Genomic DNA, 16881 nt, shown 5'->3' with positions numbered 1-16881 from the left:
GAGTAGAGACAGCATATAGATGGGTCTTGTTTTTTAATCCATTCTGCCAGTCTATGGCTTTTGACTGGGAGTTTAATCCATTAACATTTAGTGTTGTTAGTGCATGGGTAGTACATTCTTCTACTGTTTTGCCTTCTGGATTTTATATGTCATATCTAATTTTCCTTCTTTTTACCTTAACTCATGCTTTTCCTTTCTACGCTCTTCTCCATACCTCTCTCTTCTGTCTTTTCGTATCTGTCACTAGTGCTCCCTTTTGTATTTCTTGCAGAGCTGGTCTCTTGGTCACAGATTCTCTCAGTGATTCTTTGTCTGAAAATGTTTTAATTTCTCCTCATTTTTGAAGGACAGTTTTGCTGGATATAGAATTCTTGGTTGGCAGTTTTTCTCTTTTAATAATTTAAATATATCATCCCACTGTCTTCTCGCCTCCATGGTTTCTGCTGAGAGATCTATGCATAGTCTTATTGGGCTTCCCTTGTACGTGATGGCTTGCTTTTCTCTTACTGCTTTCAAGATTCTCTCTTTCTCTTTGACCTCTGACATTCTGATCGGTAAATGTCTTGTAGTACGTCTATTTGGATCTATTCTCTTTGGGGTATGCTGCACTGCTTGGATCTGTAGTTTTAAGTCTTTCGTAAGAGTTGGGAAATTTTCAGTGATAATTTCCCCTATTAATTTTTCTCCTCCTTTTCCCTTCTCTTCTCCTTCTGGGACACCCACAACACGTATATCCATGCGCTTCATCTTGTCTTTCAGTTCCCTGAGTCCATGCTCATTTTTTCCATTTTTTCCCTATATTTTCTTTGTCTTGACGAATTTCAGATGTTCTGTCCTCCAGTTCAGAAATCCTATGCTCTGTCTCTCGAAATCTACCATTGTAGGTTTCCATTGTTTTTTCATCTCTTCTACTGTGCCTTTCATTCCCATAAGTTCTGTGGTTTGTTTTTTCAGACTTTCGATTTCTTCTTTTTGTTCATTCCTTGCCTTCTTTATATCTTCCCTCAATTCATTGATTTAGTTTTTGATGAGGTTTTCCATGTCTGTTCATATATTCTGAATTAAATGTTTCAGCTCCTGTATCTCATTTGAATTGTTGGTTTGTTCCCTTGACTGGGCCCTATCTTCAATTTTCCTAGTGTGATTTGTTATTTTTTGCTGGTGTCTAGACATTTAATTACCTTAATTAGTTTATTCTGGAGATTGCTTTCACTTCTTTTACCTAGGGTTTTCTTGCTGGATGAATTTGTTGTCTATCTATTCTTTGACATTCAATTCAGCTTTATCTGGACCTCTAGGTTAGGTTTTGTTTAACAGAGGAGAATTTTTCAATTTTTGTTTTCTTGTTTCTTGCCCTGCCTGTATGGTACCTTTCCCCCCCACACTCTTAGGAGGGTCTCCGTAGGTATTATAGACCCCAGCTGGATTTTCCCAGGATTTTCCCAACTGGCCTATCAGGAGGAAAGAGTCACCTGCGTCGGTTTTCCCTAAGGGTGAGACCTAGCAGATTAAAAGACTTTCCTGTGAAGTCTCTGGACTCTGTTTTTCCTGTGCTGCCCAGTATGTGGCGCTTTTCTGCCTGCAGGTCCCACCAGCATAAGATGATGTGGTACCTTTAACTTTGGCAGACTCTCCCTCATGGGGGGCATGGTGGAGACAGAGGAGAGGTTGTACGCTGGTTTTAATGGCTTCAATTTACCAAGCCCTGCTTTCTGAATTCCTTGAGGGAGAGATTCCACCTGAGTTGGGCTTCACCCCTCCCCTGGGGAAGGCACAGGCTCCAGACAAGCCCTCAAATAAGCTTGTTTCTCCCTATGCCTCGGGCAGTTGCAGCCTGAGGAGCCCTGCCGCTGTATCCAAAGGCAGTCAAGCCTTTGTAGAAACACAGCCACAAAAACTTCTGTTACCTTTTTTTTTTTCTTTTTCTTTCAGCCCTGTCCTCTTGGCACCGGGGCAAAATGAGTGACCTCCACTTTGACCAGGTTCACCTGACTGGGGGCCTATTTTTAGTAATCAGAATTTGTTAATTCCACAATTGGCGTTTGGTTGGGCTCAGCCCCTGCTGCTGGTAAAGCCTCTTTCTTTTCCCCTCTGGGAAGCAGCGTGTGGGGGAGGGGCGCTGGCCACCATGGCTTGGGGAACTCAAGGTTCTGGGGGGGCTCGCAGCTGGTCCAGCTGGTCCAGACTGGGGTACGCTGTGTGTCCAGTCACTGATGTGGCCCCAGGAGCTGTTCTGTACTGTTTCTGGTTATTTAGTAGTTGTTCGGAGAATGAAATAAAAGGTGCACCTTGGTAAGCCGCCATCTTGGCCCTGCATCTTTGTCTGTTCTTGGTACAAATTGTAACTTTGTGCGTCCTCTGTCTAAAGCCATAGGTTTATCATTACTTTTTATGCATTTGCATATTAGCACCTGTAGGAAGTAAGAACTGGAGTTACATACCAAAAAATACAATACTATTGTACTGGCATTTATGATTACTCAAATTGTTACTTTTAACAGAAGGCTTTATTTCTGTATACTGTTTTGAACTACCATCTAGTTTCCTTTCCTTTCAGTCTAATGCACTCCCTTTAGCATTACTTGTAGGGCAGGTATAATTATAAACTCTTTCAGCTTGTGTTTATCTAGGAATGTGTTAATCTCTTACTAATTTTTGAAAGAAAGTCTCTGGATATAAAATTCTTGGTTGGCAACTATTTTCTTATAGCCATGTAAGTACATCAATCACTGCCTTCTTTTCTCTATGATTTCTAATTAAAATCAGCATTTAATCTAATTGGGATTTCCCTGTACATAGCATGTTGCTCTTCTCTTTCAGCTTTCAGAATTCTCTCCTTTTTGTTGTATTATACAGTTTGATCAGTAGGTGATGGGGAGAATTTTTCTTCAGGTTTATGCTTTATGGTGCCCTCTGAGCTTCTTGAATGTTTATATTCACATCTCTTATTAAGTTTGGGATATTTTCTGATATTTATTTGAAAATTCCATCTATCCCTTTTCCTCTTACTTTTCCTTTTGGGATCCCTGTAACATGTATATTGGTACCCTGATGGTGTGTCAGAGGTCTCTTAGGCTGTTTCTGCTTTTTGTAATTCTGACTAATTTTAATTGTCTTGACTCTGAGTTTATTGATGCTTTCTTCTGCCAGCTCCCATCTGCCATTGAACTCTTTCTCTGAATTTTTCAGTTGAGTTATTGTGTTCTTTAACTTCAGTAGTTCTGTTTGGTTCTTAAAATTTCTATCCCTTTATTGAGATTCTCATACTGTTTTTTCATTGTTTTCTGGATATCCTTTAGCTTTCTGTACATATTTTCTTAAGCATATTGAAGTTCATTTTTTTTTTAGTCTTTGTTCTATATGTTTATAGTCTGGTCATCTGTACCCCACTGCCCTGAGGAAGCATAGCTTCTTTAAGTCTCCTGCACAGCCTTTGTCCAGGTAGATTGAAGCAATAGCTGCTCTCACAGCATTCAGATGTAGCTAATCAAAGGCTGTGATCAGCAAATGGTCCTTGACCACCCTGCATCCTGTGGAAGTGGGGTTTTTTATCCCTTTCTGGCATCAGCAAACTGTGCCACGACTGGAACACCAGTGCTAACTGCCTTGAAAAGTAGGCCTGGGTGATATCACGGTAACCAACATGTGGAGCTACTGGTCTTTACCCTCATTTACCAGCCTTTTCTTCCTTCTCTTCCCTGCATTTTTGACAGTGTTTAACTTAGACTCTGAAGTTTTTGTTACTGGACAAAGGCAGTGGATTCTTCTGCATGATAAGATCAAATGACCAATTCCTGAGGCACTGGGGTTTCAAAGAGAAAAAGTTTATATTACTAGATGTGTAGCCAGAGAGCAAATGGCCTGTTGCCCAAAAATCTGTCTTCCTAAACTGCAGTGACTCTGATAGTTTTATAGCATCAAAAGATGGACATGTATTTTAGTGTAATGAGCATGATGGCCACAGATGATGTAATTAGAGGTGATTTAATTATTGAGCATGTTCAGATTGATTGCATGCTTAGTTACAGAAAGTATGTAAGAAGGGTGCAGTCTTAATATGATGATGGACATCATCTTCATTTTAGTGGTATAATGAGGTATAGGTGACTTATAGGTTAAAGTCTAAGCTAGTGCACATGTCAGGCAGGCCCATTTTGGTTAGATCTATTCTTGATTATCAAGATAGCTTTGGATTTGGGGTGGTAAGTTCTTGACTGACCCAGGACATTAAACATTAGAGACTGTCTTTAGTGGTTACTAGCCTCTAAAGTCCAAAAATTGGATAAATGGGTACAAGTGAAGGTTATTCACAGGGTTGTATAATCACAAGGATGTAAGATAAAGGTATACAATCAATATCAGAGATTAAGGCAGCTGGATTAGAATTCAAAGATTTCAGGTGTTTCCCTCTGTCTACTCTAAAACACCAGAAAGCAAAAGAAATATCTGTTAGTAATTCAGTAGCCAAAATCATCCCTTAAATCCCAGTTTCTCTGTTACATTTTAAAATATTTGATTCAGACAACTCCTTTCTGTTAAATGGTTGCTCTGATAGAGGGACTGATTTCTGGAGCTTTCTAATCTGCCATCTTCCCACAGTCCTCCCTCTAGCTTTCTTTAACTTTGTCTGTCTTTCTCTACATAAAATTGAGAAATTAACTTTCCTTCCTTCCTATTGGGTGGCCCTCCAGCATAAAATTGCTAAATTTAATTTTCTTTCCTTCCTAATGAGTGGCTCTCTAACATACATGTAACTAATGTCTATAAAGTCTTTACTGCTGCCAAGCACTGTCCTGAGTGTGTTATGTATATTAACTTATCGAATCCTCATGACAGTCCTATGAGACAGATACCGTTATTACATTTTTTTAACATTTTAAAATTGTGAAATAGAGCATATATACAAAAAAGCAATACATTTCAAAGTATATTGTAACAAGTAGTTATAGAACAGATTTTAGAGTTTGTTATGGGTTACAGTTCCACAATTTTAGGTTTTTCCTTCTAGTTACTCCAAGGTAGTAGAGACAAAAATAAAATCAATAAATACATAAATGAATAAACAAAAATAAATATCAATAGAATGATTCAGCAGTCATACTTATTTGTTAAATCCTATTTTCCCTCTGTTATAACTCCTTCTCCTTTGATCCTTCTCCCATTCTTTAGGGATATTTTGGCCATGCCTAATCTAGCTTTTTCATTTTGGAAAAGGGTAGTGATAATATTGGGTTAGGGGGATGGACCTTGTTGATGTTCTTGGAGAGGTTGGCCCCTTGGAGTTCAGGACTTATCTGCCCTAACCATCTGGAGGTTGGAGATTTCTGGAAAGTAATCTTAGTGTTTGAAACTTTTGTACAGTCTCGGGTTGTCCTAGGTGTTCTTTAGGGTTAACAGGAATGGTGTTGGTTGGGGTTTGGTAAACCATGGTAATTAACAATATCTAGCTGAAGATTGCATAAGAATAGTCTCCAGAATAGCCTCTCAACTCTATTTGAACTCTCTTAGCCATTGGTATGTTATGTTTTTACATTTCTTTCCCCCCTTTTTAGTCTGGAAGGATTTGTCGATCCCATGGTGTCAGGGCCAGGCTTATACGTGGAAGTCATGTCCCATGTTGCCAGGGAGACTTTTATCCCTGTATCGTGTTCTTCTTACAGTTGAGGAAACTAAGGCACAGAGAGGTTTAATTTATTCATTCATTAAGTAAACATTGTGCACCCAATGTGTGCCAGGTACTTAACTAGAGGTATGCTAGTGAATAAAACAGAAATTGTCATTAAAAGCTTTTGGATCTATAGTATAAATAGGAGGCTAGCTGGTATTTTTGTTAGTAGCAGAAACATTTCTATTAAAGCTAAATTTCCAAAGTTACAGAATTGACTTCACCTTTTAAATTACAGAAGTGATAAAATACTCTTTTGTGGGGAAACAATTTAAACAAGGTATATTAATTTAAAATGTCACTTATGTCAGTTTAACCTTTCAGTCCTCATAGGTAACCACTGTTTATTTTAAGATAAAGTTTTTAAAGAAGAAAACCATCATTTTTTGAAGATAGGTACATTAAAAAAAAATGAAACAGTAGTAAGAACTTCACTTTAGTAAATACAGAATTGAGATAAATTCTTATGTTGCATAATGGGCCTCGCCAGTTAATAATACTGTTTTTCTTTTTCTTTTTAAGTTGTTATAACTTTATTTAACAGTTTAATTCTTAGACTTTTAAAACTTGAGTGACCTCATAGTGTTGTTATTTAGTAGTCACAATTCTTATTCAAATGTTTAATTTTGTAACTGGGGCATTAAACTTTTATTCACTTCACTCCTCTTTATTCCTCAGCATTGTTTTAAGCTCTCCTTTATCCTCCGTATATTGTAACTTTGCTTGTGAGATAAGTTAAGGCTTTTCAAAATCAGGCTCCTGTCTGCCTTAGTTTTCAGCCTTAGTTCCCAGCCCTTCTTAATCACTCATAAAATTACTTTGAACCTTCTATATCAGTCATAATGATTTGAACTCATCTCATTTCCTCCAGTTTTCTTTCTTTCTCTCTCTCACACACTCTCACGCATATATACACACTTATCTGGATTCCTTTCCACTTCTCTTTCTACTTAGTGAGGCTTTGTGTACCCATAATTGTACAATTCTAATGTTACTTTCTATGTGAAGCTTGCCTGATGACACTTTGATCTCTGCCTTGGGTTCTTTATATTTTAATGATAGTATTCATTGTTACATTCTATTAAAATAACTGTATTATATATGTTGTTTTGTTAGTCTAAATTGCCTGAGGTTTTGTGTTGTATTTTATACATCTTTGAAGCTTGACTACCTGGTGTGGGCTGAGTATCTGCTTTGTTATGAAATATTTGTGGTTGCATTGTTGTATAGTAGTGTTTTACTTTCCTTGGCTGTTTAAACAATACCATAGAATGTTTGGCTTCAACAGTGGGAATTAATTTGCTCATGGTTTTGAAGCTAAGAGAATCCAAATCAAGCATCATCAAGGTGTTGGTTTCTCCCGAAGACTGTGGTATTCTGAGTCAACAATGCTTGGTCCTTAGCTTGTCACATGGCAGGGAACTTGGAGGTGGTATCTGCTGGTATCTCTTCTCTTCCTTTGTTTGTGGTTTCTGTTGATCTTTAGCTTCTGGCTGTTCCTTCAGTGGCCTCTGAATTTCATTCTGCTTATAAAGGACTCCAGTAATGGGGGTACAAGGCTAGTTCAGTGGTAGAATTGCCTGTCACGCTGGAGACCCAGGTTCAATTCGATTCCTGGCCCATGCACTTCCCAAACAAACAAACAAAAATTCAACAAATGATACTGCAATAAGGGGATACTCATATGGAGAAAGAGTAAAATGTGACCCCCACCATACAGCATACAAAAATAAAAGGACTCCAGCAATAGCATTAAAACCCATCCTGATTGGTTGAGGGAGACCACGCTTTGACTGAAGTAACCCCTTCAAAAGATCTTACCTACAATGGTTCACACCCACAGTAATAGATTATGTTTAAGAATATATTTTTCTTGGGTACATTGCTTCAAACCACCATACTCCATTCTCTGGGACCCAAAGTACATGTTCTCTTCACTTGTAGAATAGCATCATTCTGTCATAACATATCAAAAAGATGTTGTTAATTCAAAGTCCCCTTGGGGAAATGGTGAGAAAGGGGGAAAATTCAGCTTCTCCAAGTGGAGAATTCTTGATATTCTCACAAGCAGTGGAGACAACCAAAGCAATAGGCTGAGCCCCCAATCTTGGGGTTTGTTCATATGAAACTTAACCTTACAAAGGATAGGCTAAGCCTACTTAAAATTAGACCTAAGAGTCACTCCCAAGAGAACCTCTTTTGTTGCTCAGATGTGGCCTCTCTCTCTCAGCCAACACAACAAACAACCTCACTACCCTCCCCCTCTCTATGTGGGAAATGACTTCCAGGGGTATGGACCTTCCTGGCAATGTGGGACAGAAATCCTAGAATGAGCTGGAACTTAGCACCAGGGGATTGAGAAAACGTTCTCGATCAAAAGGGGGAAGAGCGAAATGAGACAAAATAAAGTGTCAGTGTCTGAAAGATTCCAAACAGAGTCAAAAGGTTATCCTGGAGGTTATTCTTACACATTAAATAGATATCACCTTTTTAGTTAAAGTCTAACAGAGAGGCTAGAGGGAACTGCCTAAAAATGTAGAGCTGTGTTCCAGTAGCCATGTTTCTTGAAGATGATTGTATAATGATATAGCTTTCGCAGTGTGACTGCATGATTGTGAAAACCTTGTGTCTGATGCTTCTTTTATCTACCTTATGGACAGATAAGTAAAACATGGATTAAAAATAATAAATACTAGGGGGAACAAATGTTGAAATAAATTTAGTAGATTGAAATGCTAGCATCAATGAGAAGGAGAGGTAGGAGGTGTGCTATGTATGAATTTTTTTTCTGTTGTCTTTTCATTTCTTTTTCTGAATTGATGCAAATATTCAAAGAAATGATCATGATGATGAATATACAACTATGTGATAAAAAAAGAGTGTTCATATTGTATGTTGATTGGTTTTACTAATAAAACTTAAAAAAAAAATTAAGAAAAAATTCCCCAGTGGAATAGGTAGTTTACATTATTAAAGGTCATATCACAATGCTTCTACCTGTCATTTAACAGTTTTTTAATTTCTTTAAAGAGTAGATACTTTTAATATAATATTGCATGAATAAGTATATATGGATAAAGCTTGGTTTCATTTGATAATCAGTGTCCTCATATAAACTCAGTTCCATAATCCCTGTCATTATGTATAACTGTTCCCTACATATTACTTAATATTTAAATGTATTTATTAATCTTCAGTAAGTGTCTTCATATAATGAGTAGTTTTTTAATAAAACTGACTGCTCTACAAAAAAAAAGTGTAAAAGAAAGAGGAAAATAATGATGCAAAACATATGAATAACCAGAATATCTTACTCATTTTTTCTCTTAAGCTGGAAATCATTTTAAAGATATACACTTTAAGTAATGTTCTCAAGAGGAATTGTTGAAAAGTGGCAATGAGCAGAGAAGTACAACAACAGGTTAGCAGGCCCTAACAACAACAACAAAAAAGGTGTTATTTCAGTAACGGTCAAATACAAAGTCTCATCAAAGTCTGGTCTGGTTGTAGTCTGTCTGGGACACAATTCTCTGTGGACCTCTGAAACCTGGAAAACAAGTTTTCTGCTTCCAATGTACAGCAGAGGGGCAGGCATAGGATAAACATTCCCATTCCATTAGGGAGAAATTAGAAGGCAAAAAGGAGTCTACGAACAATTGTGCACCCCAACAGGGCAGATTCCATTAGATTTCAAAGTCTGAAAGTTATCCATGGATTGATGTTTTGTCCTCTGGACCTGATGGAGCAGCATTTCAACCCCTTCCAAAGTCTCGTATAGAGGTCAGAGAGGTCCTACACTCCCCTCTCTGAGCACTGGGCATTGGGATGGTGGCCAGGCTTTCCACAAACCCTGGGTCACAGGCTTCATCATCTCAAGCACTGAGGTGACAACATTTTCTTGTACAAGAGGGCAGACTCACCCTTTCCACACACATGTGTGACCCTGCACTGTTGACCTAAGATATTTTTGGTTCAGACTTTGGCTTCCGTGGTTTTGCCTTTGAAATCATTCTTTCTTCAGTTTGTCCCTTCGCTGTGCTTTTAGTCCAATCTGGTATTGCTCCAAACCACTACAAGTGGGAAGGATTAGAGAGTTGAGTTTGTAAGCCATTTCTACCTTGTTCTGTGTGTCATCATGAGTTTATTATTCTTAAAATTCCCTGAATTCTTAAATGGAGAAATTAATCTATAGGCCAGTGTTTATAAATTCAAGTGTCTACTTAGGATAGTGCTAGTTTCCCTTTTGTTTATTTTATTTATTTATTTATTGGCATTAGGATGTGTTTGCTTTATAAAACAGAAAAACCCAGTTACAAGCAGCTTAAACATAAAGAAAATATTTATTCAAATGACTAGATTTTGCAGAGCTGGTTGATTCAGTGATTCAATGATATCATCAGTTTCTTTCCATCTTTCTGTTCCTCTCTCCCAAGCAAATGCCTTGATTCTTTGGCTAACTACCCTCAGGATGGCAGACTGACTCTGTGCAGTTCCAGATATCACTCCTTTATGGAGGCAGGGAAACAACTTGTTTTTCTCTTAACCTTTTCTTTCTTAAAGATAGCACACCTCTCATTGGCCAAAACTGGGTCACATACTTAACCTTACATTGGTCTAGAGTGGCTTATGTTACTCATGAATCATATCCTGGATTTGGGGATGGATCTAGCCTTTCTAAAATATGTGACAATCTTAGCACTTGTAAAAATCATTCTGTTATCAAGAAAAAGAGTAGGGAGGTGACTAACAGTGTCTTCCATAGTGTTCTAGTTTTCTAGCTGCCGGAATACATTATACCAGAAATGGAACATCTTTTAAAAAGGGGAATTTAAGAAGTTGCTAGTTTACAGTTCTAAGTTTGTGAAATTGTCCAAATTAAAATAAGTCTGTAGAAATGTCCAATCTAAGGCATCCAGGGAAAGATACCTTGGTTCAAGAAGGATGATGACATTCTGCATTTCTCTATCAGCTCAAAGGGCACATGATGAATGTGGCAGCGTCTGCTAGCTTTCTCTCCAGGCTTCTTGTTTCAGGAAGTTCCCTGGGTGGCATTTTCCTTCTTCACCTCCAAAAGTCGGTGGCTGGTGGATTCTGCTTCATGGCTCTCATCATTTTGTCATCCTTTTCTGCTCGCTCAGAATCTCCAAAGGTAGCTGGCTGGTGGACTCTGGTTCTCGTGGCCTCGTAGCTCTGCTCAGCTCTGCTGTGGCTTTCTTGTCATTCTCAAAAGGAACTCTCTCCAAAAATGTCTCCTCTTTTATAGGATCCCAGTAAGCTAATCGAGACTCTTGTAGAATGGATGGAGACATGTCTCCATCTAATTAAGCTTAATACCCATAATCAATTGCGTCACATCTCTGTATAGATAACCTAATCAAGTTTCCAATCTGTAGTACTGAATACGATTAGAAGAAACTATTGTTCCCACAAGATCAATTATACTTAAAACATGGCTTTTCTAGGATGCATAAATCCTTTCAAACTGACACACATGGTATTAGTAGAAAATTCACAATCAAAAAGGACAAGTAATAATCTTTAGGGCCTACCCCTCTAGCATCAACCTGTTGCCCTGTGGGACATGAGACAGTCTCACACTCTGAAGAATTGTCTCTGCCCGAATGCCAGAAGTGTCTTCATTGAGAAACATGTAAGAGAATGTACATATTCTCGAGAGTTCTCCTCCTTTAATAGAACTGGTGGTTTTGTGGTGGTAATAGTAGTAGTGGTAGTAGTTTCGTAGCTGCAACAGCAGCAGCTCACTCTTGAAATAAAATAAAAAGCTAGCATTTTCTGCTTAGCAGCAGCTTTTCACTTCTGGAGCTTTGAAATGTAGTCGAAATATAATCCATTAAAACAGAACAATTAGACTGATTCATTTGACATAAATACAATCTATATATTTTTTGTTTGGTTTCTGTTTTCAGTGAATGAGCTCATTCTCAAACAGAAGCAAAGATTTGAGGAAAAGAGGTTCAAATTGGACCACTCAGTGAGTAGCACCGTATGTTTCAACTCTTATTACTATTTTTAATTAATTTCATTTTGTTGTTTTTATTGGAAAATATGAACTAGCTGTCAAAAGTTGGTATATTATTGATTTTCTTAAAGGGCATTGAACCACATTTTCTGAAGTACTTTTCTATGAATAATCATCTTTTGAAGTGTCTGGTAGGGTCACCTTAAGACAAAGTTGACTTGTAATACATGGATTTGAAGGATCGTATGGCAAGGTGAAAATATGGACAGATATTTTGGAAAAACTGTAAAAGATTTTCGACATGAAAGTATTAGCCCCAGATTATTGAGGCAAGGGAGCTTAAATTAATATGTTACTAAATACAAAGTTGAGAGATCAGTAGACAAATAATTAAAATCCAGTCACTTATTTTCAATGTAAATTGTGTCTTTAAACATCCTGACTTCACTTTTTCTTGAATTTGCCTTCCATGTCCAGTATCTAAATTTATTTTAGGAGAAATAGTGTTTAAATTACATGTAGAAGGCAGTCAGAAGCTACCAGCAGGGATGGAGTAGATGGCAATATTATGGAATATTTTAGATATCTATGTAATAAATATTAATATGCAGTAGTTGAACAATTTTTTTTAGGGTCTTTAAAACAATCTTCTTAGGAAATGATTATTATTTGTTTTCATTTTTAGAATGGCCATAGGTGGGAAGTATTTCAGGGTTTGCTGGGAGCTGACCAGGATAACCTTGATTTGGCCAATGTCAACCTCATGTTGGAGTTACTAGTGCAGAAGAAGAAACAACTGGAAGCAGTAAGTGGCACTTGAATTTTGTAAAAAAGGTTTTCAATGGTTCTTCTTATTGCATTGAAAAAAACTAGAGACATTGAAAAACAATACGTAGTCAAACTCAATCTGTTCGTTCTGTACATTGAATATCTGCAAGATGTCACTTTTTACAGGTTCCTAGTTTTCAAATAAAAGAAAGAATAAATTCCTTATAACTTAATTGCAATGGCCATTTTGTATTTACAGCAGCTGAGTGTCAAGAAAGATCATGAAAAGGTGCAGTTTCATTTTTCTAGGGAACATTTGTATTGGTCATTTTCTTCTAATGAATATCTTCCTTACCATATCTTACCCCCTTCACATTGGCAATTTAAACGAGAAATAGAGATTATTGTATCTGCATATAATTCCACAGGTATCGATTTGTAGCAGCAGTAATATTAAACATTTAACCAAGAACATCTAAGGAAATGTGAAATCAGTCTAAGATATATCCTGTTTTGTGTAATGAATGAATGTAAATAAATTTAAAATTTTATGTATTTCATGTAAAGAAAGTAAAATATGAAATTGCATACGTTATTAGGGATTGAATATTTTGTGTTATGAAAAAAGCATACCTAAGCATAAACAAACATCCACCCTGACCTACCTCAGTAAAAAGGAAATATTTATTGAGAGAATAAGGGAGAGAGAGTAGCACACATACATAAAAGGAACAACCAAACCTTCAAACTTTGGGGACCATGGTTTCTCTGGGAAAATTAAGTAAGTGACATTAGAGACTTGAATATTGTTGAGAGTGTGTGGTGTTTTTTTTTTTTTTTTGGTGCCACTTTGTGCTTGTCTCCTTTGGATAGTTCTGATTTCCTTTATTCAGATTTTATCACATGATAGATAATGTGTTCACCTGTACTTCATTTATATTTAAATTTTTTGATAAAAGAAGAGAGGGAGCTTTCCTTTCTAGCTTTAAATAACTATAAATAGTTTTTTGATGGACCCTGATTGATAGAGCTTGGTTCTGGATCCTCCTGAATGGGGTGGGAATGCTATAGGAGGGAAAAAGAAATGTGTGGAGTTAAGTAACTGATGAAATGAGTATCTGTTATAGTGTGTCTTTTTGAGGAGCAGGGTTGAGAGAATTTCTCCTGTGGTTTTAACCATAGTCTTCTTTAACTGAGCAGGTAAAATCCTTAGAACAGAGATTTTTTTAAATGGGATCTATGCATCCTGTTTTGCAGTTGTGAAAGGTAGTGTATTAGTTGACAAGCTGCCGGAATGCAATATACCAGAACTGGAATGGCTTTTAAAAAAGTAATTTAAAAAAAAAAAAAGAAAAGAATTTAATAAGTTACAAGTTTACAGTTCTAAGCCTATGCAAATGTCCAAATAAAGGCATTCAGGGAAATTCAAGAAAGGCCAATGAGTCTGGAACACCTCTGTCAGCTGGGAAGGTACACTGGTCCCTTGTTCCTGGGCTCTGTTGCTTTCGGTCTTTGTTCCTGTGGGAGTTCCTCACTTAGCTTCTTTGGGACTGGCTTTCATCTCTTGGCTTCCTTTGGCTCTCTCCAGGTCCTGGTTTACTTAATATCACATGGCAACATGTGCTAGGCTCCAAGCATCTCCACACGTCTTTGTGTCTGTTCTCCAAGTTTTGGCATCTGTGTCAGCTCTGCTCTGTAATTTCTGTTAGGTTCTGCTGTTTTTGTAGTTTTTTCAAAATGTTTCCTTTTTTAAAGACTCTAGTAAACTAATCAAGACCCATTTGGAATGGGTGGAGTCACATCTCCATGTAATCAAAAGGTCACACCCACAATTGGATGTGCCACATGTCTGTGGAGATAATCAAAAGTTTCCCATTTGTAGTATTGAATTGAGATTGAAAGAAACAGCTGCCTCACAAGATTGAATCAGGACTGAAACATGGCTTTTCTGAGTTACATAATATTTTCAAACTGGCACAGTGATATCTTTGAGTCTCTGTATATTCATTGAGTCATTCATTTATTATTCCAGCTAATATTTTGTACCACCTGCTGTGTTCTAGGCATTGTGTTAAGGGTTGTGGACAAGAAAGACAAGGATTCTACTCTCATGAAACTTATATCGTGGTATGTCTGTGTGTGTGTGTGTGTTGGGGGGGTGGCAGTGGGATGGTTGGTAGTGGTAGAGATAAAGTAAGTGAATTAAGTATGTAGTTTAAAATAGTGATGAATGATGTAGAGGCTTCTTTTTAATGATGATTGATTGAAGATATGCAGTTAACTTTCTCCTTTTTAAAACTAGAAGATAACAGTAAAGATTTTTTTTAATGCAAAGAAAATAGGAGAAGAGACAATGGAGCAGTATTTTATAAGCAGTAAAGCATATGTATGAAAAATAATAGATCAGCAGATATAAGGAAACTGTACTGAGCCAGCAGTAGGATTAAATCAGAGCACCAACCTTATTTATTTTGGGGAACAAATAGATACCTCATATAGTAAAGGCTGAAAACAGGATTGAGAGTCCTTTTAAGAAGCAGTTGGAATCCCTGATCCCTTCCTATACAACTCAACCAATGAGTCTCCCTTTTTACCCAACAAGGAAAATAGAATTGCTTTTTTTTTTTCCTGGAGATGGGAAAAGAGAGAATCTTTGGACTGTTGCACAGCAGAGACAGGTCAGGGTGGAGGGAACCCTGTTGTAAAGAGAGAGAGAAATTTATATATTGAATGTGCAAACTGTTAACCTTCTCAAACTTGAACCTTTAACTTTGGCATTGAGGCTAATACCCACCAGAGAAGAGACTTGAGTTGTCTTGAAAGGAAAATGTATATAGCACAAGGAAAAGACCAACGATGTCATATTGGGGCTTCCCAATGAATTTTTTTTCCCCAACCTTATCTAGACAAAGCCTGTTGTTGATATAAGGATATCTCATGGGCTCAGAGCTTCTAATAAGCCCTTTAGCTATTCCATGCTTAAATATTAACTGATAGTCATTAGTTGAGGGAGGAAAACAAAAAAAAGTGATGGAAAAAGACTATGCAAGAAGAGGGAAATGTGAGTAAGTAAACAAATAAATAGTATTAAAATGTGTCAGAAGATTTTGATTGTGTGAAATAAGAACAAGATGTTATAGATGGGCAGTCAAAGGCAAAGTCTTTTTGGGACGTAAAAATAGAAAATAAAAATCTCAATAGAAGGATTGGAAATTAATCTTGAGAAAGATCTCTCAGAAAGTATAGTAAAAAATGCAATGATAGTGAGAAGAGAAAACATAAGAAATTTAAAGGCCTAATGTCCAAATAACAGGAATTCTGGAATAGAGACATCATAAAAGAGAGAAAATCATCAAATAAATAAGTCTTGAAAAATTTTGAGAATGAAAGAACATGAGTTTACAGATTGAAAGAACCAGAAGTACTCAGTACAAATGAGATGTATGAGAATAAACTCAAACTAAGATATAGCATTATGAAATTTCAAAATACTAATGATAAGCAACAAAAGAAAAAATACAGGGGACTTCATCAAAATTAAAAATTTGTATGCATTGAAAGAATTTATCATGAAAGTAAAAGTCAACCTACAGAATAGAAGAAGATATTTGGAAATCACGCATCTTATAAGGTGTTAACATCCAGAATATATAGAAAAATCCTACAGCTCAACAACAAAAGACAAAAAAACTCATTTAAAAAATGGGTAAAAGACATTTCTCCAAAGAAAATAATCAGATGACCTAATAAGTACATGAAAAGTTGCTTAACATTAGCCATTACGGAAATGTAAATCAAAAGCACAATAAGATACCATTTCACACTCATTATAATGACTACTATTAAAAAAAGTAGAAAATCGCAAGTATTGGAGAAGACATGGCTATTGGAATACTCTTGTTCATTGCTGGTAAGAATGTATAATGGTGCAACTACTGTGGGAGACAGTTTGACAGTTTCTCAGAAAGTTAAGTAGAGAATTACCTTATGACACTGGCAATCCCACTTCAAAGTATGTATTAAAAGAATTGAAAGCAGGGACTCAACCAGATATTTGTACACCAATGTTCCTAGTGGCACTATTCAGAATTGCAAAAATGTGGAAGCACTCCAAGTGCTCCACAAGCTGATGAGTGGGTAAACAATATGCGAATATATACATAAGTGGAATATTATCCAGCCATACAAAGCAATGAAGTTCTGATACATGCAACAACATAGATGAATCTTGAAGACATCATGTTGAATGAAATAAGCCAGATTCAAATGAACAAATATTATGTGATCTCACTTATATAGAATAGTTAGAATTCATAGTCATAAATGAGAATACAGGTTTCCAGGGGCAGGGGTAGGGATCGTGGGTGGGAGAGTTCATGCTTAGTTGGTAGAGAGTTTCTTTCTGTGATGATGGAAAAATTTTGGTAATGGATGGTGGTGATAGTAGTACAACATTATGAATATAATT

General features: G+C 36.8%; 1 protein-coding gene across 7 annotated transcripts in view; it reads left to right on the top strand.

The window, feature by feature from the left end:
* Window positions 1–16881, top strand: part of COP1 (COP1 E3 ubiquitin ligase) — a 277716-nt gene that overhangs the window by 36632 nt on the left and 224203 nt on the right. For 6 of the 7 annotated variants that reach the window (XM_077157085.1, XM_077157084.1, XM_077157082.1 and 3 more), the window contains exons 4-5: window positions 11593–11669; window positions 12331–12450. In XM_077157085.1, coding sequence (XP_077013200.1) covers window positions 11593–11669; window positions 12331–12450 — 197 coding nt within the window. The remainder of the gene's footprint in view (window positions 1–11592; window positions 11670–12330; window positions 12451–16881) is intronic. The other variant, XM_077157080.1, reaches the window with a different exon arrangement.

Source organism: Tamandua tetradactyla, chromosome 4, assembly GCF_023851605.1.
Source record: "Tamandua tetradactyla isolate mTamTet1 chromosome 4, mTamTet1.pri, whole genome shotgun sequence".
In the NCBI taxonomy this organism is placed as follows: Eukaryota; Metazoa; Chordata; class Mammalia; order Pilosa; family Myrmecophagidae; genus Tamandua; species Tamandua tetradactyla.
The sequence above is the reverse complement of the archived record's forward strand: the minus strand, read 5'-3'. Positions and strand labels throughout refer to the sequence as shown.